At 40.0% G+C, this 26,858-nt stretch overlaps 1 protein-coding gene across 2 annotated transcripts in view; it reads left to right on the forward strand.

The window, feature by feature from the left end:
* APP (amyloid beta precursor protein) overlaps window positions 1–26,858 on the forward strand; it is a 229,353-nt gene that overhangs the window by 189,132 nt on the left and 13,363 nt on the right. For both annotated transcript variants that reach the window (XM_056327035.1, XM_056327036.1), the window contains 2 exons: window positions 9,710–9,931; window positions 16,507–16,560. In XM_056327035.1, the coding sequence (XP_056183010.1) occupies window positions 9,710–9,931; window positions 16,507–16,560 (276 nt within the window). The remainder of the gene's footprint in view (window positions 1–9,709; window positions 9,932–16,506; window positions 16,561–26,858) is intronic.

Below are 26,858 nucleotides of genomic sequence, written 5' to 3' on the forward strand. Positions count from 1 at the left end.
CTACCATGAAAGGAACTAAGTTAGTTCATCACGTACTAAATGCGTTCTTTGATTGGATGGATAGCAAAAGTCTGAAAACATCTTGCAGTTGTCCAGTTCAGAGATATGATCTGAGACTAGGTTAGCTTAATAGAGCTTGGCTTTCTGGATGTGTAGCTTCCATTCAGGTGGGGAGGCACTGGCTTGGTGGAATATTGCCCACTTACAGAAATGTCATTATGCTTAGTTATGGAAAATGTTCTTGATGCACTGAATGTATGTGTAATTTAATTCATGAATACATCATCTTCCTATCGTCTTAAATCAAATTAATTTTGTCAGTGTCCACAAGTACTGAAGCAGCGCAGACACTCCCAACAACAGCTTCCACTTCATACCTGCAGTTGAACGATGGATTTTCTTTTCCATTTACTTGGTTTGGAAACAGTGGTGTCATTCTGTGTGATTCACTCCAAGATCAGGTTCCTAATAGGGAGTATTATATTGTGAAAGAAGCAAAGTAATTATCTTAATTCTTACATGCTAGCAAACCAAGTGTCCAGTGAGAACCAGTTACAGACTGTCTGCACAACCTGTGTTTTATAGCTTCATATATTATCTATTACAGAGCTAGCGTGTCAGTCAGTTGTTCCCAGAGCAGTCTCTGGAATTGTTATCCAGGGCATTCAATCACTGAAGTCTGAAGTGCATTGCTGTGTATCCTGAGGAGGGGAGGGCTAAATATGCCTCTAATGCCAATGATGTACCAAGTTTTGGGTTACTCAAGCAAAAGTTTCTCTTCAGATGCGCAGAGTGAAAAATCACAGGTGCTCATTATGGCCAGGAGTATCTGACGTGTTCTTGCTAGGCAAGCTCTTACTATTGGGATAAAAACGGAAAAGAATTACTGAGGATATGTGATTTTACAGAACAGCAGGATTGATGGAAGTGTTGCAGTAATCTCCTAACAGTCAGTTCCATTGCGCATGGGATTACAAATGAAGCAATCTTTCATCAGCACAGCTTCCTCCTGCTGTGTGATTCTCATATGCCCAATTTAATTGAAAAATTCATTTTCCTGACTAGTGCTACCTAGGCGGGGTTCCAGTCCTTTCACTGTTCTGCTTCCTTCTATTAGATCATGCACATGAAAAACGGCATAAAAGCCATCAGAATAGGTCATATCCCAGTTAATGGATGTATTTGTTAAATTTAATAAATGCATTTCTTTAGACTATTCGGACAACCCAGGATGCAGTTGGCCTATGAAGTGCTAAAACTGCCTTTAATAAATAGTCAAAATATTTTTTGTTTGGAGCAGATGCTGCATAATTCAGTTTTGCTTAATTCTGATTTAAACTATTAAAAGTGAGTCACATAAAAAATGCTCTCTTTTGACCAAGAGAATGAGGTGCAACAAATTATGTTTGTGGATTTTTATGGGTTATTTAGTGATTCCCAAGCTGCCTCCAAGTTCAGTACACATCAGAAATTGTTGTGGGATTCATACTTGGACCTTTAGAAGCATTTATAAAAAACAATGGGTAACTGGCTTACTTCAGATGTTAGAAAGTGGTACGAGTTCTAGGTTCTACTGCAGTTTTGAGTTTTACTGTGTACTGTAAAATTGGCAAATAAATCTGATCATTGTATCATTAAATAAGACCAATAAATAACTTATAAATAAAGTACATAATTATTTCAGAAAATAAGAGTAAAAATCCATAGCAGTTTTTCATATAAATGTTTTTTTACAGGACACTTTCACTTACAAGCCTTATAACCTGCTTATTTAGGATGGAAATGTACTTGGCTTTTTCTGCTTCACAGAAGACAGAGGGAATAATGAATGCTGATTCATCTGGCAGAATTGTCAGTGACGATTGAGGGAGGCTGTTTATTTGTTTTAATTTAGGCTCTTCAACCTATTTTGAAGCACTTAATGATATGTTAATTTGGAATTAATTGTGGAGTTAAATTTAAACCTGGGGAATTTGTCACAGTGCCTCGTGGATCAGGATGATGACATGCAAGGGATGTTCTTGGTTATGGTATAGACTCCCCAAGCATTTTTTAATGTTGCCTGGTCTGCCTGCCATCCTCTTACCTGGAGAGGAACTTTCCACATGCTGAAGCTGAGAGATGCCGATCTTGAAAACATTGGGCTCAGTGTACAAAAAACCTGTGTTTCATCCAGTATTTTTACCCAAAAGAGTGCCGTAACATGGCAGTAGGAATTTTCTGCATTCTAATCCAGAGCTTTTGAGGCTGTGAATGTTTAATTATTTCTCTGAGACAATATTATTACTTAACCAAATTGAATTGGGGTGGGGGAGCGGGGGTGTGAGAAGAAGGGAAGGAGACCACAGAAATGGGCAAAAGGGCATTAAGTTGTGTAAGGGGAGAGCAAGGTCTTTCATTTCTATTTAATAACTTTTTCAGAGATAACATAAGCTTCTGGGTTTGGACTTAGTTCATCCCACGAACTTCCTTTAATACTACTTTGAACTGAGGGGGCAATGCAGTCATTAATCAGATGACTGGCTGTTAAATACATTATAAATGTACACATATCTATAGCCAAATATTGATATTTTAGTTAATAACTGATCTGTGTAGCTGTCAGGTAGCTAAACATCTGTAGTAACTATAATATTCTTTCACTTAAGGTAAAAAGTGTCTTAGCAGCCTTCATACAAAATCAGACAAAATTCCAAGACCTTGAGTTCATAGTGGGCTGTAAAAATGGGAGAGTGGAAATTCTTATGAACATTTGTTCAAAGCTCTCTGCAATTGCATAGCTATGTACAAAACTAAATGTGCATTGAAGTCCATCACTAACGAAAAAGCCACTTAAATCATATTTAAAGTAATCATTACATGGTAATAAATGCTTTCCTGAATTGGATCTTCCAAGCTTTCCATGCTTTGAACACTGTTCACTACCAGAAGACTTGTCATAACATGATGTACTTGCAAAAGGACAAATGTTCTCTATAGAAGTTAAACATCTCTGAGGTTTTTTTCAATTTAAGAGAAATACTCTGCCAGGAAAATCTTAACTGAAACATTATTACATGTACCTTGCTTAGAAGTGGAGACTCACTTGAATTGTTTTTATGATGTGATTTGGGACACATTGAAATCCACACAGCTGAAAAAGAGGCAGCATGAAATGATAAAGTTGTGATTTTTTTTAAATAATTAGAAGCATGTTCTTTTTAGTATGGTTCTAAATATTGTAGCTATTCTTAAGTTCAGAGGTGTATTTCTTCTGAAGTTGGGTTCTTAGGCAAGAAGGTATTGTCTAAGGCTATGGGATGGTTATTCTCTTACTAACTTTTTCTTAGGTCATCTGGTTCATAACACCTTAAATGTTCATTTTCTGAGAACTTGAAAAAGAAAGTCTTTTCACCTTATTGAGCAAGATTTTCATACACACAAGAAATTTCTGAAATCTGAAAGACTACTGTTGCTATTTACTCTTGCCCTAGTGGTGATGTCTCTAAAGGACAGAAAATAAGAACTATAAAGTACTCTTTTCCCTGGTTCTTGTGCTTTCATTCTCAGTTTAACCCTGTGAGACACATTGCACTGTAAAAGTTTCCAGATAAGGAGCCCTGTGGTGTGATTTCACAGACTGACCACAAGAGAAGAAAGCTTAAAGCTGGTGGGCAGGTCACATTTCTCTGTCAGTATGGATCTGAGCACTGCAGGTTGGGCTCATTACCAGTATTCCACAGTAATGATTGAGCATATTGCTTTTCTGTCATCATCTTCAAAGCATACAGGCAACAAAGCCACTCTTACACCTTCCAGTAGGCAGGTCGCTTTCAATGAAGTTCTCATCAGAGTTGCTCTCTAAATTGTATTTGACTTGACTATACAAATGAATTAGTTCAACACTAAATACCACATAATTGTGTTTTGCAGCTTGATAATGTTGTAATTTTGACACCTAGTAGTATGTAACTTTATAATCTTATAATGCTTTATTCAGCAAAACCCCTTAGAATGATAATATGTTTGAAATTCAATGGAGTTAACTCTTTGTGGTAAGGCACAGACCTCAGCGTGATTAAATTTAAGCATCTATTTGAAATGTCCTCCGACTTGGACAGAGTCTGTAAGTATTTGCTGGCATATTCTCTTTCACCTCAGAAGAGGAACTCCTGCTTGATGCAGTAAGTTACATGTATGGAACCCACAGGATATAAAAGTGACTTAGCGACCTTTCTGATTCTGTAAAATTTGCATTCATTGCAGGTACAGAAAGCCCTTTGAACCATAGGGTTTAGCTCTCTAAAAGCCTCACTTGTGCTACTAAGACTTTGTATTTTGAAGTTCCCTACTTAAACACTTACTTACAACACGTCTCAGTAGAAGTGACTTGTGGGTTAATGAAGTAACTTTCTGAATGTGAAATACATCTGTACATTTGCATCAAGTTTGTGGAGGTGCTGCTAGCATAACTGTGGGTTACAAGTTACTGGCAGTTTATGTAAGACCTCTTACATAAATGCAGATGTACAGGTAAATGATGTTTTGGTTTTGTTTTAAAGTATTCACCAAGGCAAAGCCTTTAAGGAGGTCCTGTTTTCATATTTACTAGTTTGGGGGAGTTTTCATTCATACAGCTGACAAGATGCAGGCATTCAAATTCAGTTAAAATCTGGTTGCATTCTGCCAGTGCAGCTCCTCCAGGCACACGCTTGTGTTGAATGTTACGAACTGTGACATACTGAATTAGGCCATAAAGTAGGCATGCAACTGAAAGCTGCATCTAAACGTGTTACTTGTTATCACATGCACCGTAATAAATGATTGTGCAAATGTTCTTGGTGAATCCTAATTGTGACATACAGTATTGGTGTGATTTAAACTGTCTTCAAACTGGTATAAGATATTATGTGCGCAGATGCAAATGAAGCCATCACTGTGACTCACACACTCTTAGTTTCTGCCATTAAGAAGAATAGGGAGGTTGCTGACACTTTAATTTTGTCATTTTGAAAGCACATACTCAAAAGCAAGAGTAATTTTGGGAAAAACACATGTTCAGACTTGAATGGTCACTGATAAGATGATGAATATGGGACGATAAGAATCTGCATTTGTACCAACTTATTTGAGCTGGTTCCCAAACCTGTCTTTGTTGAATCAATATATATTCTATAATGTAGATTTTGTTTTACAAAGGAAGTTTGGTGTTGGGTCAAAACTATGGCATGTAATTTGGTGGTGTCTTAATTAGTATTTAGAAGAGGTGGTTTGGGTACATTTTGTTTCTAATCTGGCTCAAGACCTGAAATAGCTTTTTAGTACTTCCAAAATTACAATTGTGAATTTTAAGCAGCTTTTCAAGTTATTTCAAAAGTCTTGCACATAATAGTGATTGCAGAGCTTTTCATCTAGTAGATGGGCTCTTTGAAAAGAAAATACAACAAACAAATGTTAGAATTACTTTTGGAAATTTTACATAATGAACTAAATAAAAATGATGGTTTGAAAGATAACTAAGGCTTTGCTGGCCTTCCAGGGCAGCAAGTGGAGCTGTTCCACATGAAATTACTGTCATTATAGCTATGCCAGTTAAGGGCTAGGGTAAGTATGCCCCAGAGTCCAACATGGGAAACAATGTTGTGGGCCAATAAGAAGTAGATAAAGTTACAAAATAGCTTGAGTGTTGCCACTCTTGAGTCCATCATCTCTGTTGGGATTTGTCACAGTATGTACGGTGCTCTTTGCAAAGCTGTGCCAGTACAAGTGTGGTCCAGGGCCATTGTGGATGAATGGCTTCTAACAATCCAGTGTCCACCAGAAGATTTTGTAATAACTTTTATTTCTTTTCCTCTGTTCCTCCTTTGCTTTTGGCGCCATATGTCTCTTCATGGGATAAGAGAATGGGCTTGAAAGGAGGTTGTAGTGGTATTACCCTTATATCTAGTTCCCCAACGATAGTTTCATTTCAGTTTTTCTAGATGCTGTTGTGAAGTAGTAATGACCCATGGGCAAATGCTTTCAGTGAGTCCAAGAATTAGTGAAACTTGCTTAGGGATGATGATAAGTCTGAGGAGCTTTTTATTGAAGTACCAGACGTGAGCCTGCCTCTCATCCTGAGAAAGAAGGGATTTGTGTCCCTGAAGGAAAAGCGGCAATTGTGTGCCCTCACACCAGATCCAGAGCTGCTGGGAGGTTTGAGGTCCCAGCTGAGCGTGGTTTGTTCCCAAGGTCATGTCTGCTTTTGAGCACATGTTCTTGGAGGGACAGAAAGTTTTGACATCCTTCTTATTCTTCTCAGTGGCAGGTCTTAGCAGCACACTACAAGAAGATAATGAGCTGAGCAATAAAAAGTTTATTATGGGAAGACTGTCATGGAGTTTTTGTCCTGTTGGTTTGATAGGAGATGAAATTTTGAAGAGCAGCCTAGAATCTCTGTTTTCAGCACCTAATAATGAAGATATTCACCACACAAAGAATACCTGTGAAACAGTCTTGAATGCACATCCTAGTCTTGAGCTGTGTCTGCACTCCCAGCTTTTTTAGGGAATTGTCTTTGCAGGGTGGGGGAATTGAGTTGGCAATGGTGGAAAAGGGAGGGAACGCTGTATCGATGGGCAACAGTGAGGCTGTATGGCTTTCCATTAGCGTAACTGATGGTTCAAGTAGCCATCAATACTCAGAACAAAATCAACACCAAAAAATTGATCTTGGACTTTGCCAGCTAGTGTCGATAACTGGAAATCCTAGGGCAAACTTTTTTAGCAGGTCAGAGATTGAAACAATTGTTTGCAAATCATTTACTCAATGCAGACACAGCTGCCTCAGTCCGATGGACTCCAGCACAGTTCCTAAGCCAGGCACTTCTAATTTCTCACTGTCATTCAGTGTCTGATTCATCATGTCAGATGGGCTTGATTGATTTTGGCCATTGTTTCTCTGCTTGTAAAATGGATGTGATCATAATCTCTTGGTTGTAATATCTGTCTGCCTTGCTTGAGCTATTGTGTGGGTTAGTTAATGTCCGTGCTGTGCAGCGCAGCTGAATGAGAAACAATGGAGCCTGCAAGCGCTGGCGACGACGTGCTCCCAGTTGGGTAGCGTTGAGAGAGAGACTTTGTGTATATGTCCCTCCCAGCCTCTAGGGAGTTGGATTAATTACGATATCATGATGGGAGTTGGGTGCCCCTCTCTGTCAGCCTGGCAGGCCCAGCCGTGCCTGCACCGTGGCCTCCTGCTGAGCACTGTGCCAGCCCTGGTGCCGCTCCTCCGCTGCTGGAGCTCAGGTCTTTCTCCCTCTGTTCCTTCCCCTCCATACACCATTTTTCCCTTTCTGAGGGCAGGAGCTGTCTGCAGGTAACAGAGTGCATTGGCAGCAGGGAATGGACAGGAGTTGCGGAGGATTGGCACCACGCAGAGGAAAGGGGCGACTGGGGCACAGCACCCCCAGCGCCGCTCCCCGCTGCATGGCTGCAGCTCTCTGCCGCTGTCCCACACAGTCCTCTGGGGACAGGGAGGTCAGCAGGAGCGAGAGGAGCTGCACCCCAAACCCCCTTCTGATTCCTGGGTCCAAAAGGCTTGCAGGCAGCAAGATGTTTGGTGGTAGCATAAATATGCACTTTCCTGTAGCGTGTGATGACTTGGTATTACAACGTGCTGACCTGGTATCACTCGTCGCTCTTGGCAAGGCACCTGGACACCAGGCTTCTCACTCAGACCACTAATATCCAGTTCCTTTTTTGTAAAATCTCTTTGTCCCTAGCTAATGAAAAGTAACGTCTGTCATGTGGCTAGAATGTGTGCTCAGAACATTGAGGTGCTTCACCTTTCTCTTCTCTAATACAAGGAGACACTTGAATTTGATAAAGGATTAGTGTAAGTGCAGTGGGGAGACAAAAATTGGACTTGCCTTTCATGCTGAAAATTGAGTAGGTACCTTACAAAATAATATTGGTTTCAATAAAACAAAGAGAAAAACAATTCAGTGTTATACTTCCTATACTGTCCTAGTAAGTCATTCTAATGAAAAAATTAAATCACAGAATGAAATTTTGTATACACATTAGGCTTACTGTCTACTAAAGCAAGGGTTGTTTAAACAGGAAAATTTGTTTTGAAACATCATTTTACAAGATTCAGGCCCCGTGTTTGCCTAGTGCTGAGGTTGCAACTTTGTTTCGTTTTGGTGTTCTGAATTTTGTGTAGTATTAGGGTGGCAGAGAGTTGTGTCAAATGTCTCAAGGTGGTCTTTAAGCAGAGTCCTACTGCATCATCACTGGTCACAGCACTGACACAGTGCCAGCTGTAATGTGTATGAATTGGTGAGGATTCTCACCGAGAGCTGCTGCATGGCGGCAGTGTACGTCTGTGGTGGTACGGCACAGTATAAGGTTGGGAAGGAAATAACATTCAAAAGATTTTACTGAGGGCTCTGAAGCTCTGCTGTGTATAGAAATTGAGATGCCTTTTCTCACTGATGATACCGGGAAATAAGTGAGCCCCTATGGAGTGACATGAAGAGTCTAGCAGTAGAGTGGTGATTCCTGACCCTGAATTGCTACAGGGTTCAGATGTGGATGTGAAGCAGTGACAGTCAGGGGGTCATTAACCAAGTGGAGAGAAGCCAGCCTTAATAAAAGCTTTTGTATTATCAGCTGTCACGTGTTGTGTGCTTATGCGTGCAAGCGCTTGCACTCTAGTAATGTAACTTTTACAGTCTTCAATTCCGAACTATTTAGCTCTGCTTACTAATTACATTGGAGTATTATTAGCAGTTTTTTATCTTCTTCATTGAGATTGCTTGCTTGCTTGAATGTGCTCTTTTGCACCATGTTCCCTCAAAGTACTTGCAAATCATGTGTTGCTCCTACAGAAAAAAAAATGGCAGTGATCAGGAGTAGATTAACTTTGATGTGAGAAGGGAGCTGGAATAATCAAGTACACACAAAATCTCCAAGTTTATTTTTAACACTGAGTTGGACAGTCTGTCCTATACACCTGATGGAGCTGAAAAGTGCTTTGATTGTGCTCGCCTTGCTTCAAGTAAAAAAACAAAAAAACCAACCCCACCCACCCCCCCCCCCCCCAAAAAAAAAACCCCACCAAAACCCAACCTAGATAATACAGCACGGTTTTAGGTCCTGGTTGCTTGTAAAATAATTTGCCTACAGATGTCTATTACTACTTAAGATTTTAAGCAAAGAACTACTTTGGTGTTTTGGTGAAGTTCTATAGGTTAAAAGAGTGAATATTTCTTCAGATTCATTGTGTTACAGTAAGCCAAATTTAATACAGTAACTGCTGTGGTGATTTAGGAGCTGTGATGAGCTTTGATAGCAAGCATTTACGAGGAAGGGGAAATAACGAAGACATTCCTTCCTGTGGGCCTCTTGCCTGTTGACTTATGGCAACGTGTTGAGTTGAAGGGAATTGATTTGTGCTTCCTTTAAAAGTGGTGGGGAAGAGTCCAGGGAGTTGTAAAGTGCAGACCTGTGATCTCTTTGTGGTGGAAATGTGGGTAGGAAACAGTATTGAACAAGTCTGGTTGACGTTTCAAGCCTGATTTAGCTGCAGTACTTATCACAGAGTTCTGACTATTCCGAGCCTTTATATTTTTGTCATAAGAAAACAGAATCTCGTAATAGAGCATTATTACTTTAAGAGTGTTGGAAACAGGTTCTCAGAAATGCAGGCTCTTTGAGATAATCTCTGTGTTGAAATTTCCTTGCAGATGAATTACTTCAGAAAGAGCAAAACTATTCTGACGATGTTTTGGCCAACATGATCAGCGAACCCAGAATCAGCTATGGAAATGATGCTCTTATGCCTTCATTGACGGAAACTAAGACCACAGTTGAACTTCTTCCAGTGGATGGAGAGTTCAGCCTAGATGACCTTCAGCCATGGCATCCCTTTGGTGTTGATTCTGTTCCAGCCAATACTGAAAATGAAGGTATGTACACTAGGGGGAGAAACCACAGAATATTCTGAGTTCAGCTTTGTGGTTTCTCTTCGCTTTGTTCCCTGAAAATTGACATCTTTCTGATACAAGCAGGATAGAGGTTCTCAAATGTAAGTTTAGAACTGCTCTGCTGTGTCAGCTGTGTCTCTGGAACAGAAAATCCTGGCTAAAATTTGGAATACACAGTAAATTTTAGTGTTGAGGTTACTTTCCTTTAAAAACAAATCAAACTAGATTCCAGCAAATTATGAGTGGCAGTCTTACGAAATACGTAACTGTGAGCTAAGGGAGACAGTAAGTTGTTAGATTTGTGCCATGATGAAAGGAGTGTTTTAGTTAAGAAAAATTTTTATATTTACTGGCATGAAAATTATTACAGATCCAGCACAATCCTAGCATGAGAGTTGATTCTATTCCTCCATACACACTGGTTGTCTGAAATGTACTGCGGAAATGTTCCTGCATACTCGGCAATGCAAATGGCTAGTGGAAACTTTTCCTGAGGAGTATTTTATGTTGCTCATGGACTAATTTATTGAAGTAACTGTATACTACTTTAATAATTTATGTATAACCTGGAACTGGTAGTTTACTTAGGTGCCAGAGCAAATTAAACAGAAACCTGAGGGACTTCAATCATGTTATTTAAGTTCCTCCTGTTGTTTTTGGTTTTCTCTATCAGTTCAACTCCACTGTCATTACTGCTGAGTTAATCACATTAGTGAAAGTCTGTTACTGCAAAGCTACGGTAGATTCACAGAGGCTGGAGCTATAAATGTCTTTTTTCAGGAAAATTTGTGATTTGCAGCTAAACTGCGCAGACATTAACATCCTCCAGAAGTCTTTTGAAACCACTGGCTTAGGCTGTACCTGCTCTCAGAATGAGTTTTGAGACCAGCCTTATGCAGTTAGTCTCACTCCAGCACAGTGTGGTGACTGTGGGCAACTGAGTGCTTGGGGGATGTCCATGGGTCTGCCAGGTCTGGGGTGTTGGTGCCAGGTGAAAGCAGAATGATTTGTGATCAGAGGGGGTCATCCCCAGGAGTCAGAGAAGGCTAAGATCAGGGGAAGGAAAAGATCTGAGCAAAGGTCAGCAGATCAGCGAGGCAGAAGTGTGCCAGATTTGAGGGGGGAGAGGAGAGGCTGGTCCGGAGTGGGGCTAAAATCAAATGGCCGGGGAGTCAGCACTGCAAGTAGGGACCAAGTGGAAGCACAGGGAGAGCTGGAGCAAACTCAACGGACTAGCTGGCAGCAAGAGCCAGAGGACAGGACGTGGTGACAAGACTCCAGATGTGTCTGGAGGGCACTTGCAGCCAAGTGACTTTTGGAGTGGCAGGGAGCAGCTGGCTGGGTTGCATCAGGTGCTGGAGAGCAGTACTGAGGCTGGCCGGGCGGGCAGGCTGCACTTGGTTCCCTGGGGGTGAGCTGCAGCTCACCGTAGCGCGGTCAAGGCTGTCTGCCAGGAGCAGGCCACAGCCCAGCTGGTGGTGTCTGTCCTGCAGGAATTTTCCAGTACAGCTCTCGCTGCACTTCTTCCCGTAGCTGAGGCATACAGGACATGAATTTCTATACCCACTGTTGGCTTTCATGAAACTTGGGGGGAATTAATTACTTTTGAAGTCTGTCCCCTAGCTTTCAAAATGTACTGATTGCAGTCACCAAGTTCAGAAGTTATTAGGTATACAGGTGCACCCAGACATACCCACAATTTAATCACACAAGCCTTTTTTTCCTTCGGAAACCTGGCTAAGCCCAGAATTTAACAAAGAAAGGTACATACTTCAATGTGACACTGCATTGCCATGGCCAAATGTATTGAGCATTGTTCTCCTTTAAAATATATGACGGCAACTAAGAAACAGAAACTCTCCTGCCTTGAATATCATACTGTTTAATTATGAATCCTGTGTATTTTAATGCTCTACATGCTTTGTTGCAGCACTTATTAATGTTTACTGTGGGAACATCTTTTTAACTTTCATGCCTTCAAGTTTTTGGCGTTTAGGGATTATTTTTTTTTCTATCAGGATTGTATTTGTCATGAAGTTACTGCGGCAAACAATTCTGTTAGGCCAACCATTATTAGCATTTAAGTTTGCACAGTTAGAAATAGAAATTACTAGATGACTTAAACCTCTTCAAGTCCTTCTTGTTTCCACTTACACTTCTCTGTCATCTACCCAAACCACAATGTTGTTAATGTGATCACGCCTGCAATACCTTCTTTCCCTCCTCTAGATACCCTCTCTGTACCTTTGCCCATAGTATCAAAGGGAAATTTCACAGCCTCATCCTTTTAATTTGTGTTTGTCTCCCACCTCTTTGTTCCAAAAACCCAGGACTAACTGTGCTATTTGTTCTCACTCCCCATGCCTGTTTTCTTCTGTGGCTGTGATCTAATCCCAGGCTTTGTCTAAGTTGCTTCCAAAAAAGTGTGTCTGTCTTGCTATAATATGCTTTGGAAGTAGCAAGAACAACAACTGACACAATTTTCTCCTTCTCTTTTTTCCTCTCCCTTTCCACTGAAGGTTTTCTTTTTGTTTTAAATAGCCTGTTTTGCACACCATACGTTCCCCTTTTGCGGGGAGCTTTTTATATTTTATGCGGTACTAAGTAAGTCATTGCTGTTTCTTAACAGAAAAACATTGATCAAAAAAGGTGTAAGTTCAAAAATCATGTGCTAGAGAAACCTCAAATACTGAGAGTGACTAACCGTTGCAGTATTGGTGATGGTCAGCATCTCTTGCTGCTGGGAGGTGCTGAACGTGCCAGCAGAAGTCAGGGAACTGAACATCTCAGCTCCCATTTACTTGGGTGAGGGCTGAGGATACTCAGCACCGTTGAGAAAATCACAGCCTGTTCCGTGTGAATGGCCTGGTGTCTGGGAAATCTGCTGAGTGAGTAGTCCAGCAGGTCTAACAGAGACTACCTGAGGAGTTTCAGATGGCATGCAAGTTACGAGTTCACTTGTTGATAGTGGTTTGGTCTAGTTTGAAAGCTGAAGTCAACTTTTCTGAAACTTGCTGAACACAAATCCAGAGTGGTAACAGCTCGGCATATGCAGGTGAGTTTCTAGGTAGAGTGAGAGTCTTGACTTCCTCACTGCAAAGAACAGTTGCGCTGTATAAGCGATAGTTTTCTCCAGTCCTGAGTGGCCACACCGGGTAAATAATTTACCTCATTGCAAATTTACACTACTGTCAAACCAAATTTCTAATGGAACCATTGATGTCTGAGAGGCAACTGAACAGATCCTGGAGCTGGCTGGGTTGGGACCTGGGATCCCACCCCTTCTGGCATAATCACAGCGAGGGGACTTGTTTTTAATTAACCATTTGGGGAACACTTAAACCAAAATGTGATTGTGGAAAAAGTAGAAGGAAATGCAGCCGTTAAGTCTTAGTTTCAAAGTATCCATTATTCTGCATACAAGCAATGAAGTTAAAATACTACAAAAAATACCTTAAATTTGTTATTAGTTCCCATGCCTGTTTTCTTCCATGGCCATGGTCTAATACCAGGTTTCACCCAGAGATATTAGTGATGTGTTAGATTGGTGCATTTCTATATACTCGCAAGGTTTCATAACTCCATTTCAGATTCTCCCAATCTAAACTGCATGTTTAGGTAAAAGGATCGGGTTTATGCAAACAGTTTATTTTACTAACATTTATTTTTCTGATGAATGAGTGAGAAAGTCTAAAAATAAAAAGACCTTGAAAGTCTAGTTTGGCTTCTTGTTGTTTCCCTGAGGTAGTTTCCCTGTAAATATCCACAGAAATGAATCCAAACACCAGGTAATACACTACACAACTTGCATGACTGAACGTATGTCTGGCGAATTGTGATACTAATTAGGTTAACAAAAAATGCTGTCTAAGGACACTGCAGGAGGCACCACCAAACTGTCAGGAAATTGTATTTTAACAATGAAAAACACACCTTCAGAGGTGGGGGCAAAACCCCAACAGCTGTGAAGCTTTGACACTGCCAAGGTCCCTGGGCATTTTGCCAGTGCCTAACTGGGTTTAGTGTTCTACCCTTTGTATTTTACCATGTAGTTACCGTTAGCCTTAGTGACAAAGTATTGATCTAAAGTGAGATTTTTGTGAATGTTCTGTGTTAGACTTGGCCAGTTATTCCCTTCCACACTGTTCTTGGGAGGTGAGCATCACGTAGCTCTCCTCACCTGCTGATTTGTACCAGCTTTTGAGCTTTTTGATTCACCTTTCTTTTATTTCTGAAAAGAGAAGTAGCCACATTCCCTCATGCTCTTCTGAGATGTGTTAGCGTTAGATACAAGGTGCAGTGTATAGTCTGTATGAAGCTGGAGTTGTCAGTGTAAGCAGATACCTACCAACTGAGTTTCATGAGGCTATTTGGAAAATAAATTTTCAGTCTTAATTCTGTGTACTTCCATGCACACGGAGGTGTGTTCAAGCGAAGTATGATTCTGCAGTATCAAAATGAATGCAGTTTTTATGATAATACACAGTATGTCTTAAAGAGTTTTGATTATTGATAAATGCTGTAATAGGTTTAAACATCTCCCCTCAATATCAGCTCTTGTGGGGTGGGGTGGTCCAGTGGGGCAGGCAGTGAAGAAACCCACAGACAAGATTTTCAGAGATAAGTGCTGTTTGTGCATACATCGATACCAGGGTAAGAGTAAGCAGGTTTTAAAACGCAACTGAAATTCAAAAGGTGGCAGCTCAGGGCTGTCCAGAAAGCAGCCTTTCTTGTATCATGCTGCCTGGGACGTGCTGTGCTTAGGCACATGCAATCACAATCTGCTTTGGAAAACCGTGGGCTCTGAACTCTTGCTTCCAGTATTTGGCCTGCAACTGGTTTGTGACCTTGAGCAGGTCATTTCACTTTCATGTCAGTTGGCAAACAGCACTGGCACGTTTTGGTTTTCCCCTCCCTGTACAGTGCTTCCAAAACCAGAGGTGACAAGAAAAAATATTCATTATTAATACTTTCACCTAACCCCACAAATACAGCATTACCCTGAGGTCAGGTCCATGCTACTATACAACAGAAACTTCCTCCATCCTTTTTTCCCTTCACAACCTGCTCTCTCAGTTCTCCATAGCTGTGGGCATGTAGGATTACCGAGCAAGAGGGAAATAAAACCCCTCAGGCTTCTAGGGAGGATTCAGGGACCAGGACAACGGGGGAGGGTCCTGCAGGAGCAGTTTGAGTAATGTTGGTCCTTGGTTGTTTCTTCTCTTCAGTCCTTCCCACTAAGAATTACTGCTGACCTACCTGAGGGTTGGTGCTGACGATATTGGAAAACCTAGCAGAAGACGTAAATAGGAAAATATTCAAAACTGCAGCTTTTAGTTAACGATGGAAATTGGGTTTTGTATAGTGCTATGTAAGGAAAGCAATTACATGGTCTGCTAGTGCCATTGTGAACTGCTGTGAAGGAAAGCGGTTTGATGCCTTGTCTCTGCAGCACCAGACCAGCAAGCTCTGAAAATTTTTCCCTGCTGGAAACACAAGCAAGTCAGATGTGCCGATGCACTTCTAGTCTGCGGCTACTATAAAGCTGACTTACTGGTATTCTTGTAGAGGCAGGAGCTAGTGCAGTCCTCTCCTGTATGCAAGGGCAGGGATGCCATGTGATCTCTTACTACTTTCAAGCATGGTAGGCTGGTTGTCAAATCCACAGGAACGCTAAGCAAGTGACACAGACTTCCTGAGAAGACGGGCAGTTCTGTTGCTTTAGTCAGCCGTATCATCAGGTTTGTGTGATTTTTCTGATGAAACGACGAGCAGTTCAATGAATTTTTCCAGTATGTTTGGACTTACCTGAGGCAGTAAATAATGACTGAAACAGCTCTTAGGGTTTTGCATATCAGCTTTTTCTGTGAATGCCAGCTCCATCAGTCTTAGGTCTCAGATGATAAAGCCTTTGTGTGGTAATACAAGAGTTTTGTAAAACTGTACAGCACCCAAGTGAGTAGAAAGTGGTGTTTCTCCTTTGCTGCCCTTTCAATAACTGGAAGACAAATTTGCTGTCTACAAATGAGAGCGTATTAGAATGAAATATTGATCGTATTTTCAAAATGCACTTTACTTTTTTCAAACCTTATAGCTAGTGCTGTAAAGAATCCCTGTTGACAGGAAAAAAGGAGTCAGGATTCAGTGGGTTTGTAAGTCAGCACTGATTGAGAGTTAGCTGCAAGAGCTCATCGTGTCCATTCTTGCTGTCAGTTCTGATCAGGCAACTGGAAGAAGTTTGCACGTGATGAATATAGTTTTGCTCTATAGACAGAAATTCTTCGATCTTGGTGTTTTCTTACTTTAAGCAGTAACCAGAATGTGATGTAAAATTGGCACATCAGCTGTGAAGCTTTCCTATTGAAGTCGTACCCATCCCTTCCTTTTATTTCCAGGATTAACTGAAGGCTGGTATTTTCTAGCTGTTGCTTTGGTAACTTTGTTTATGCGGTATGTCTCTTCTGCACTGTCCCAGCAGAAGAGCAGTTGACTTTATCATTTTGGGGGATTTTGTTTATTTTGTTTGCTTTTTTTGTTTCTTTTCTGCACATGCCCAGTTGAGCCAGTTGATGCCCGCCCAGCTGCAGACAGAGGACTGACCACACGACCAGGTATATAACTTGCATGGCTTTTTACCTAACCTGTGTTCTCCCAGCGTGCATGTGGTCTGCTTGAGCTGAAATGATTATGTTTGCTTTGGTGTGACCCTCTCTTAATATGTAATGCTCTGTCATGAACCAGGGAAGTGTTCCCACACAAAATCCCATCAGCTTGTGCGAGTCTGCGTGTGTCAAGGGTGATCAGGATGTGTACTTGCAGAGAGACCCAGACACCCAGAACTGATGTTCAAGTTGTTGCCCCTTCTAGCAATAATGCTTTGGCAGACGCAGGAGGTGGTAGACATGGTACCCCCTAGTGCAGAGAGTATTTTTAATGTGGGAATGTATGATAGAAGTGTCGAATCCTCTATGTAGAGTATACAGTTTCGTCAAAGTTGGGGCTAATAAAGAATTAATGTGTACAGTTTTAGAATTGTAAGGGACATCAGGATTTCTTGCTGTGATACTTATATTAGCTAACTCCAGATATGTAAAAATCGATACGTATATTTTCCCTCTGGATTCACCGAGGACACCTCTGTATGGCTATTCGTTCCATTCTAGGATGGAGAGGGGTGATTGATTGCCTTCTGTAGGTACCTGTGTCTTCCTATTGATTTCAGAGTAAGAGCAGATGACTAGCTTGAGTCAGGCTGCAAATGTTTGGAAAAGTTAAATGGGACAAATCCAATTTTTAAAAGTAAAAGATTGCTTTTCATACTAACTTTTTTTGCTTTTTAGATTGGTTTTCCCCTTGGTTTTGTTTAGGATTATCTAGAAATGGCAGGTTCCATTAAGAACAAACAGCCTTTTATTTCAGAAGAGGTTACTCTCTAACATGTAGTGAGATTAGATTGGTATATTTTAGGGTCAGAATTATATCAGTATTGCATTGTCATTGTGGGTTTTTTCTTCAGACCAGATAAAACTAAGCAATCTGTCTTCTTTTTTCCTTCATCTTTTCATCCAAACATCCATTAGGTAGCATTTTGGGCAACACCCTCCTAGTGCATTTAAATCTTTCTGATAACTCACTGTGTTTACCGACTACAGAAATTGCTAGTTGCAAGTAAAATAAGCTCATATGTTATAGCAGTTGGGAGGCTGGGCAGTCTGACATCTTACTTGTCTTTAGAGTCTTAATTTGTTCTGTGAAGAGAGCCTGGAAACAGGTACAGAGCTATCTGTACAACAGTGCTAAAAATCACAGGATCAGGGAACGTCTCCCCGATACTGGGTAGTCTCTGCCTTCTAGATCAGATTTCTTCCCTGAGAGCAGTAGAAGTACCGCCACACATGAAACATGAACCTGTTAATCTGAATTCTGTAATGTTAGTTCAATCTAGCAGTTTTCTTGTAATACTAAGGTTTGTTATTGTTAACCATTTTAATTTCAGTCATCTTGAAAAAATCTGTTAGGAGGCCTGTATTTGTTATATTTGCCTCCCTCCTATTCCCTCACACACACACACACACACACCAGAAATCTTTGGTGTCCTTTCTCTAGAGGAAGGATTTTCCCACGGTGCTGCACTCTAGTTTCGAAGTGAAATGATGTGTTTTAGTCCACTGTATCATAGCACTTTGTCACTTGGGGCAATGCATAGATTACCAAAAGTATGGCTAGCATAGGTCATGAGTGATCTTTGTGAATGTGTATGGTAGACCATTAAGGAGCAATAAAAAGTATTTCAGCATGTGACTATTAGGCTTGAAATTTCCAGTGGATACACTATCTTTTGCACTATGAATAACACATGGGATATTTCCTCAATTTTCTGCTCAAGTGCAAAAGTAGCACTGCCCAGGGGCCTGTGCCGCCTCTGTCACTTTTAGCACAAAATTTAAGTGCTGCAGAAGCCCGTGGTCTGCTTTTGGCACAGAGAGTGAACCCCTCCAGCCTAGCAGGGATGCACACTGCATTCCTCCATGCAGAGTGATGCTTGCTTCCCTGGAAAGATTGAAATCTCTCACTGCTGTGCCTGCATTCCAGTTTTCACAGCATAAAGTGTCTTACATGAGCATGTGAGATGGGGGTTTTGCCCCTTTACTGTAGTGCTAAATGTATCATAACAGTAAGTAAAACATGCTCACTTCACTGTTCCTGGTAAACTTTAAATTCCTTATGTCTTTAATCACCTTGTCCAGACCTTGGCAAATTTGTACTTACTGTTACAAATTCTGACAATAAATGTCCCCCTGATTTTTCATCATCCTTTAAAAACCATTGATCTGTGATAAAAATTCAGCTTAACAAAAACCTGATACTGATCTGAGTAGCTTTATGAACTAGCAGAAGAGGAAAGCAAATGGGTGCTTAATTAAACTGTGAAATACAAAAGAGATCCTGACAATTTAATAATGTGTGCTTTAAAATTGTTTTAATTGCTAATTATAAATAAAATTTCTAAGTTAGAGGTTAAAAAAGGAAAAGAGATACTTTCTTTGCAGTCACTCTACTTTCAGTAAAGTTGTTTTTTACAGTTTGGGGCTATTCTTTATTAAAAAAAATCTGAAAAGTGTATTATTCTAGAAAGAAAATGTATTAACAAGGGACCTGGAGGCAGATTAACACATATAGCTTCTTGTAACTTTTTGGGTTGTTTTTATTGCCTAGATTCTTGTTGATTTCCTGAAAGATTTGCACGCTTCATAGTCCTGACTTTCCAGTCAGTGCTTCTGCTTGCTTTGCTGAGGTGAACAAAGGTGGTGACTTGCTTCTTCAGGGTGAACGTACAGGCCTCATGTCAACCTGCCACAGTCCAAGCCTGGAATAAGAACAAGTGAATGTTCTGTAGTTGCTCAAAACCATTGAAGAATATCAGCTGTGAAAGGACTAAGACAAGCATACAAACACCTGCCCTTTTTCTTCTTTCCCATTTTCTTTTTATCACTTTTTGCCCACATAATATTCTTACAATGATCACGAAGTTTTCCTTAAAAGTAGATCAAACTGTGCAGGTGATCTTTATCCCTTTCCCACAAGAGAGGTAGTTTGGTCACAGTACAGAAAAGAGCAAGTACTTGTTAGTATTTGTGATGACTAGAATCTTGTTACTTCAGCACATTGTTCTCTCTTGTTCAAAAAATAGTCTATGAGCAAAGTCAGGAAAAGTGAAGAGTTGTCCAATCCATAGAGCAGAAAAGCTTTTAGTAAGGACCAAGTTTAAAGCATTTACTAAAATTTAAGCCAATTGTCCAAACCCCTGCCTCTGTTGCACTCCACCTTGGCTGTCAGCAGTTGAAGCTTGAATTTGAATCTGATCTACCTCAGTCCCAGGAGGAGAGTAATTTCAGAGGGGCTGCCATCTCCTAGCATAGAGACATCATCTGCGGTATTTGCAAAGGAGCCTAGTGCTTCAACACACTGTCCTTCCCCCTTTTACTTCACAAGTGGGAAAACAAAAATAAGAATTATGCCTAAATCCCTTTCTTGGCTCTTTCCTGAAAGGGGAGTAAACAGATAATAAAAGGTCAAAGTGAAAGAAAATAGATGCATCAAGTAGTCATCAGTGAGCTATTTTTTAATACAACACAAAATGATAAGACATTTATGACATGTTTCTTACTCTTTATAAGTATCTTCATACAGAGAGATGTTAGAATGCTTCAGTCCAGCCTGAGAACTTCCTTAGTAAAAGTTTCAAGTAGAGAGGATACCTCTTTCCTCGATAGCCTCGCTGTAACTGCTTTTTCTGTAGTGTTTCCTTCTCACCTGTGCCCCCGAGGTCACTTTTTCTTGATAAACATTTGATTTCTTGCAGCTGAATTTGGAGTATGTGTTTATTGGTAACTTTGTGTGTATGTGTGCGTGTACATATACACACATAAATCACAGAATCATTTAGGTTGGAAAAGACCTTTAAGATCAAGTTCATCAAGTCCAACCATTAACCCAGGACTGCCTGTATAAAAACATCTTTAGAATACTCATAAGCAAGCTCCTTTTTTACCCATGTTAATTCAGCAGGTCTGATCTGTGGAAATTCAGTGAAGAGTAGAAAACCTGCACCAGAATGGATGTTGCTGAGTATCAGCAGATTTTCTTGAAATTCAAAGTGATAAAGAAAATAACCAGTGCTCTGTTCAGGGTAGATCATATTCTCATCTTTTGCACAGTTGCAACTGTAATTATACCGCTAACAGCTGTACTTATATCACTCACAGGATGCCTATAATTCATAATGCAAGAATTTTATGATACTGTTAGCTTCCTCCATGTAGTATAGTTTGGGGTTGGGTTTTTTTTTTGCATTCTCCCAACTCTTCATCAGTTGATTGTTTTTGCAGTCAATAATTTTGAGGAGACATTGCACATAAAGCTGCATTTGTGTCTCTGGTGCTTCTGTTGATAAATCATAACGTGTCCATCCTCATTACATGATATGGAAGTTGAGGGATTTTTTTTATACATGGTTGCAGAGGCTCTGTAAGCCTAATGGCTGTTCTGCAGAATCATTAGCACATAGGCTGCAATCTCTATGAGGTGAGGGCATAGAGCAGCTTAGTGAATTATTTATGATTTCCTTGCCAGAAATTGCCAGGGTTTTTCTCCTGTTTTAGTGATGTTAGATCAACACAGTTGTCTTAAACCAACTGTCTGCAGCCCCCAAATAGAAATGATGAATGGATTTTTTTTTTTTTCATAAGGTTGCTTTGTTTCATAGATCAGATAGTTATTACCTGTGAATGCAATTATATATGCATGTGCACAGCATTTGCTTTGGCATGCCAGAAAGATTACCAGATTTTACTCGTTTTGTTTATTCATTTTTACACACATATAAAATAATCTCTGGTATTCTCAGAATTATTTCATACTAAGTTCCAATTAGGTTCTTCTTTAAAAAGATAACATTCTGTTTTGCACTGGTTTTTTGCTTTCTCCAATTTAAGAGCCCTGCAGTAATCCATGGAGTAAAAGCAAACCACTGTTTCATGGAGAGACCAGAAAGTTTTAGTTCCATGCAGTCTTAAATGTACTTACTCCTCAAAGATATTTGAGTCGTCCTTACAAAACAATCTTCATTCTTCTTTCGTTTCCGAATGAAATGACCTGCACAAAGTCAGATAGTCATATGGAAGTAATAGTTGAACTTCTAGTAAGAACACATGGCTGTCTACCTGGGTAGTTGTTCAAACACTTCATTCCCTTCCATCCACCCCTTTTATTTTAGATTAAGCTTTACTCAGATAAAACTGTTTACTACCCTTGTAACAGGCCTTGATTCAATAAATCTTTTCTTGTTCTTGTCGTTACTCAAATACAGTTCATGGACATAGAGTTAAACGTTTTCCTGAATGCAGTCATTATATCTGTTGTCTAAACATGCTACTTCTGGTTTTCTCTATGTAGAGACCACCCAGGTCTGGTAGTTTCTACTGTGCTTCAAGTGGAGGTTAAACTTTTAGCTCTAAAAGTAACCAGAAGACCACAGGCGCATCTGATATTGTTTCGGATCCTCGGAAAACAAAATCTTGCTAGGCTGTTATTTAACAGGTAGATGAAGCAATTAAAAGCAGTATAGTAGATAACGACACCTAAATGCGACCTTGGTGGAATTCATTATATTCTTTTTCTTACCCTTCTTAAAGGCTTAATGTATATATTTACACAAATGCAAAAGTTCATCTGTTTGAGAATAAAGTGTTCCCCAAAGCAGCTACTTTGTTTTTATTTCATGAGTAGTTTTAAACTCCATACAATTTTATTTTGCCTCCCCTGTAAGGGCAAGGAACTACAAGGTTTGCATACGCTGCTCTTTTTGATGTTAGGATATGCGTGTGTGTGTACATGCATGTGTACACTTGTATGTATAAAAGCAGTTAACTTTGCTAATTAACAGCAATACAATTAGAAGCCCATCATAGCTCGTTTTATTGGAATTTGCTAGATGCTTTTAAGCATGTGTTTTTGATAGCTAAATAGTTTTGTCAGTTTTTCCAAGAAGTTGCAAGTTAATATATTTACCAGCTGAACTGTAGCATTTTTAAATCAAAGTAATTAAAAATGTAACTCCCTAAAGACGGTATGTAATTCAGAAGAAAAACCACTAATAATTATAATCATTTGTGAATGTGCAGTGAGGCAGTTCTCTCACGTTTCTTCTTTTACATTGGCTTTTGTGTTTGGATTGTGTATTTTAGACTTTGTAGTGAAAAAAACATCATTCTGTGTCAGAATTTAAGTTCTTGTCATATAGTTAACTTTTCTTTGTATGCTTGTCTTGAATGCAAGAGTAGAATGGTATTAGACAGCTGTTAGCTGTCTGCTGATTCACATACCTCTAATAGAAGTTTTTGAAAAATCCTGAAGTTTTTCCTCCTTCAGTTAGTACCTTTGAAAAATAAATCTTTGATTTTGTCATCTAGGTCTAAATAGACAGTCACCGGGACAGGAAAGTGAATGAACTGGAAATAAAGAGAAGTCTGTTAAATAGAAAGTCTGAATTCTATAATGTAACGTAGCGGAAAGGCATATATAATAACCCCATACGTATTTTTGTCTCATACCAGGTATTTATTTGATTACAGTGTGGAGTCATGCTGCTTTTACTGTATAATCAAGTATTTGCAGAAGACCACCAGTTTACCCTAGTTGTACTTTTAAAAAGTTTTTTTTCTCACTTCTAAGGGAGATAGGAGGAAGGAAAAAATTGCTATAGAGTTTGTTAGTGCAACAGAAGATTTTTCTATTTCTGACCTTTTTCCTATGCTAGCTGCCAAAACCAAGTTTTAGTAAGTCTAACATCATTAACTTCCTAATATCAGGTCCTACTTTATGTTCAGAACCCATGGCATTTTTGTGGATTCATGAGTAAGGCCAAGCAGACCACGAGACCTTGGTCACCTGACCCAAAGCAAAAGGTTTCTGCCTGATATCAAGGCAAAAGATTGTTTAACCTGCTGCATGCTGGAAGTACAGCTCCCATGCTACTGTTTGATGGGAGTGGGAAGAGGGAAGGGAACCTTCAAAGAAATGTAGCTTTAGGGAAGCCCAAGCCTGCATTTCTCCAGCAGCTGAGAAGACAGCTGATGAACTTACCACCCTCGATCGCTCATTGATGTGAAGGCTCCTGACCTGTTCTGCCCCTGAAATGCTGCTGTAACTCCTGCCTTTGGCATTTGGCTCTGTTTAACTGAAGCTAACAAAGACCCACGGTCTAAGCTATCGTAGCCTGCTTTCAGTAAAAGTGGTCAAAGCCCATGAGCAGAAGTACCCAAGTCCATTATCCCACCTCTAGCACTGATGCATGAGGGATACTCAAGAGACTTCGTCTCTGCTTTATACTCCTGGCACATCCACTGAGCTTTTGGCAGCCAGCATTTTGATAGATATCAGTACTAGAAATTTTATTTTTACCATTGTGTTTAGTAACCCTGGATGAACATTGCTTTGCATTTGTTCATTTGTATTTTGCACATCCTCATTATTTGTGCCAATGAGTTCCGCAGTCCAATTTGCATTGTGCCAAGTTATATATATACACACTCTTTTGTTAGTTTTTAATCTGCTATGTCATAGCCATGATTGTGTCCTGCACTTTCTTATGAGAAGTAATGAATGACCGTTTCCTGCAGACTTTCTCCTGGTCACTCACACTTGTATAGGCCTCTGTAGTGTTTCCCCTCGGTTTTCTCTTCATTCTGAAGATTCCTGGTTTGTCTAGTCCTTCTTGTACAGAAACCATTCCATACCATTAATCATCTGTGTCTCCCTGCATTGTACCTTTTCTAGTTCTGCCTTTTTTTGAGCTGGGGTGACCAGAATGAGTAGCCAGATTTAAAATGAGGATGCATCATTTATACAGTGGTGTAACAATGTTTTCTGTTTTGTCTGTTCCCTCATAATTACTCCTAGCTTTCTCTGTGCCTTTTTGACTGCTACTAAGCCAGCTGCCCACAGAGAGTTACCCACAGTGGCTGCAAGGTCTCTGTCCTGGGTGGAACAGAGCTAACTTAGAGCCTCTTGTTGTGTATGTATAGTTAGGGCTACGTATCCCTGCAAGCACCACTTTACATTATATCAACATTGAATATCATTTCCCTTTTTTTATGCACTCAGAATTTGTAATATCCTTCTGCAGTTCTTTGCAGCTGTTTTTGCTTTGGCTATGCTCTTTTTTTTGCTTTTATTTTTTGTCAGTAAACTTTATCACATCACTATTCACTGCTTTATCCAGATCACTTTACAAACAGCACAGCACAGATCCTTGTGGGACCCTGCTGGTAACCTTCCTCCATTGTGAAAAATGGCTGTGTAGTTACACTTCATTTTCTATCTTTTAATCAGTTATGGAAAGTCGTGTAGGATTTTTGCTTGTAGTCTTTGCCATCGTAGCTTCTGCCAGAGCTTTGATCAGGGACCTTCTCAAAAAAAAGCTTTTGGCTTTTTGGAAATCCAGATTCATTCCAAGGCAAATCACTGTTTCCCATGTGCTTCCTAACTCTTCCAGTGACCTCTAAGAGGTTTGGGAGGCAGGACTTCCCTCAACAAAAGATAAGTTTATTCATCACTGATTTATCTCGTATATGTATGCATATGTTCTAATCAATATTTACAGCTTAAGTGAATTTGCCAGCTGTAGTGCCAGAGTTGTGCAGTTCCTCAGGCCCTTGCCTTGGGGGGAGTTTCCATGTGGGGCAGCAAGTGTGGCCGCGGACAGTGGCGAGCAGCTGGGAGCCACCACCTCTTCAGCCACTTCAGCTGTGGGCAGTGAACCAAGTCCTGGGAAAGCACTTCCCCCCCCAACTATTTAATCTATATGAAGCGCTACTATTTCTGTGTTGGGTTTTTCACCCTCCCTTTTAATCCTAAAAACAAAAAAGTCAGGGGGTTGAAGAGACAAGCCTCTGCGCAGCCAGATACACATTCTCGTTTTCTTTGCTTCCCGTTGATACAGGTGTAAGGGCTATTTTGAGATTATACACAAAGGAGAGTACGTTTCATTCTTATTTTAATTTGGAAAACTAACTATAACTGCTTCAAGGATAGAAGGTTAAACTTCTTTTCAGGTACCATGTGGGTTTTATTTCCCTTACCTCCATTTCCTCCTGCATTTCATTGACAGCACATCATGGTATGTTTTCAAACTGCAGTTCGTTTAAGTACTTTACAGTTCTTGCATTTAGAAATGGTCTCTTTTATATAAATGTTATAATATACTTGTGTCAGTAGTGTAACGCAGCATCAAAAATCAGATTCTTTGTAAAGAAATTTGAGATTTTACGTGCTTCATTTCTCTAAAAGAAGACACTAAAGTAGAATTTATGGGGCTTAAAGCGTCAGACTGTTCAAGAAAATAACCATAAATACTTCACTGCATAAAGATGATTCTTGTTCTCTCCTTTGCCTGGTTTCCTATGAAGAGAAAGTTCAAGACCTTAGAACGGGATTGTACAGTCCAGAGAAGTTCTTGGGAACATCTGTTCTTGCTGATTCATAATACAAAAATAAATTGACATTTAATGAAAAAAGAAATTGCATGTTCAAAGGCAATAAAAGCACAATAATTCTTACACTGAGTGCTACTTTAGACTGTGGAGCTCATTGGCACGTGGAAGTCTTCAGTAATTTATTGAGAGTCCAAAGAGATGGTGGAGCACAAGAGCAGTCAGCAGTGTTAAGAATTTTAAAAGAGGTTCTTCCTCTGTCAGAGCTTAAGGTCAGCCCAAAATACTGAGAATGAAGGCTTGGAGAGAGGAGTCAGGGTGTTAAAATGCTAAAATAAGTACAGACAAGGAACATGAACTAGTTTGTTCTTATTTCATTAGATAGGGTGAGGAGGTAACATCTCATAAAACCCTGCTTCTGCGGTGTTTGTACCTCTAAGAAATATGTCAGTCACTTGGTACTGAGAAGGAGAATGACCAGCTATGTGAATACTTGTATGGTCTCTGTAAGCCAGAGCCAGCTTTTCGGGACAGAACATTCATAGATACACAATACAGGATGCACTGCTCAGCTGTTTTAAGTCTGGCTCTTTCTCCTAAAGCTATTTTCCAGGAGAAAATACTGACCTTCTTTCCAGTTAGGCAAGTGCAGCATCTCCCCTTTGCATTCATAAGGAGAGAACAGGACTGCAAACTATCTACAATTAAAATCACTACAAGCTTTATTTACTTGCTTTACTGTATGTTTCTAATCAAAGGGGGCAGTTGTCATCTCTGACAGAAGTCAAGACTTGCATAATCATAATTGTGAGCAGTCTGAAATATGAAAACAAGTAACTGTGTAAACTTCAGGAACATTTTAATAACCCTTATTTGTGCATGTTTGCGCAAAAGGTACAGAGTCACAAGAAGAAGAT

The sequence above is a fragment of the Falco biarmicus genome, chromosome 2 (genome assembly GCF_023638135.1).
Source record: "Falco biarmicus isolate bFalBia1 chromosome 2, bFalBia1.pri, whole genome shotgun sequence".
In the NCBI taxonomy this organism is placed as follows: Eukaryota; Metazoa; Chordata; class Aves; order Falconiformes; family Falconidae; genus Falco; species Falco biarmicus.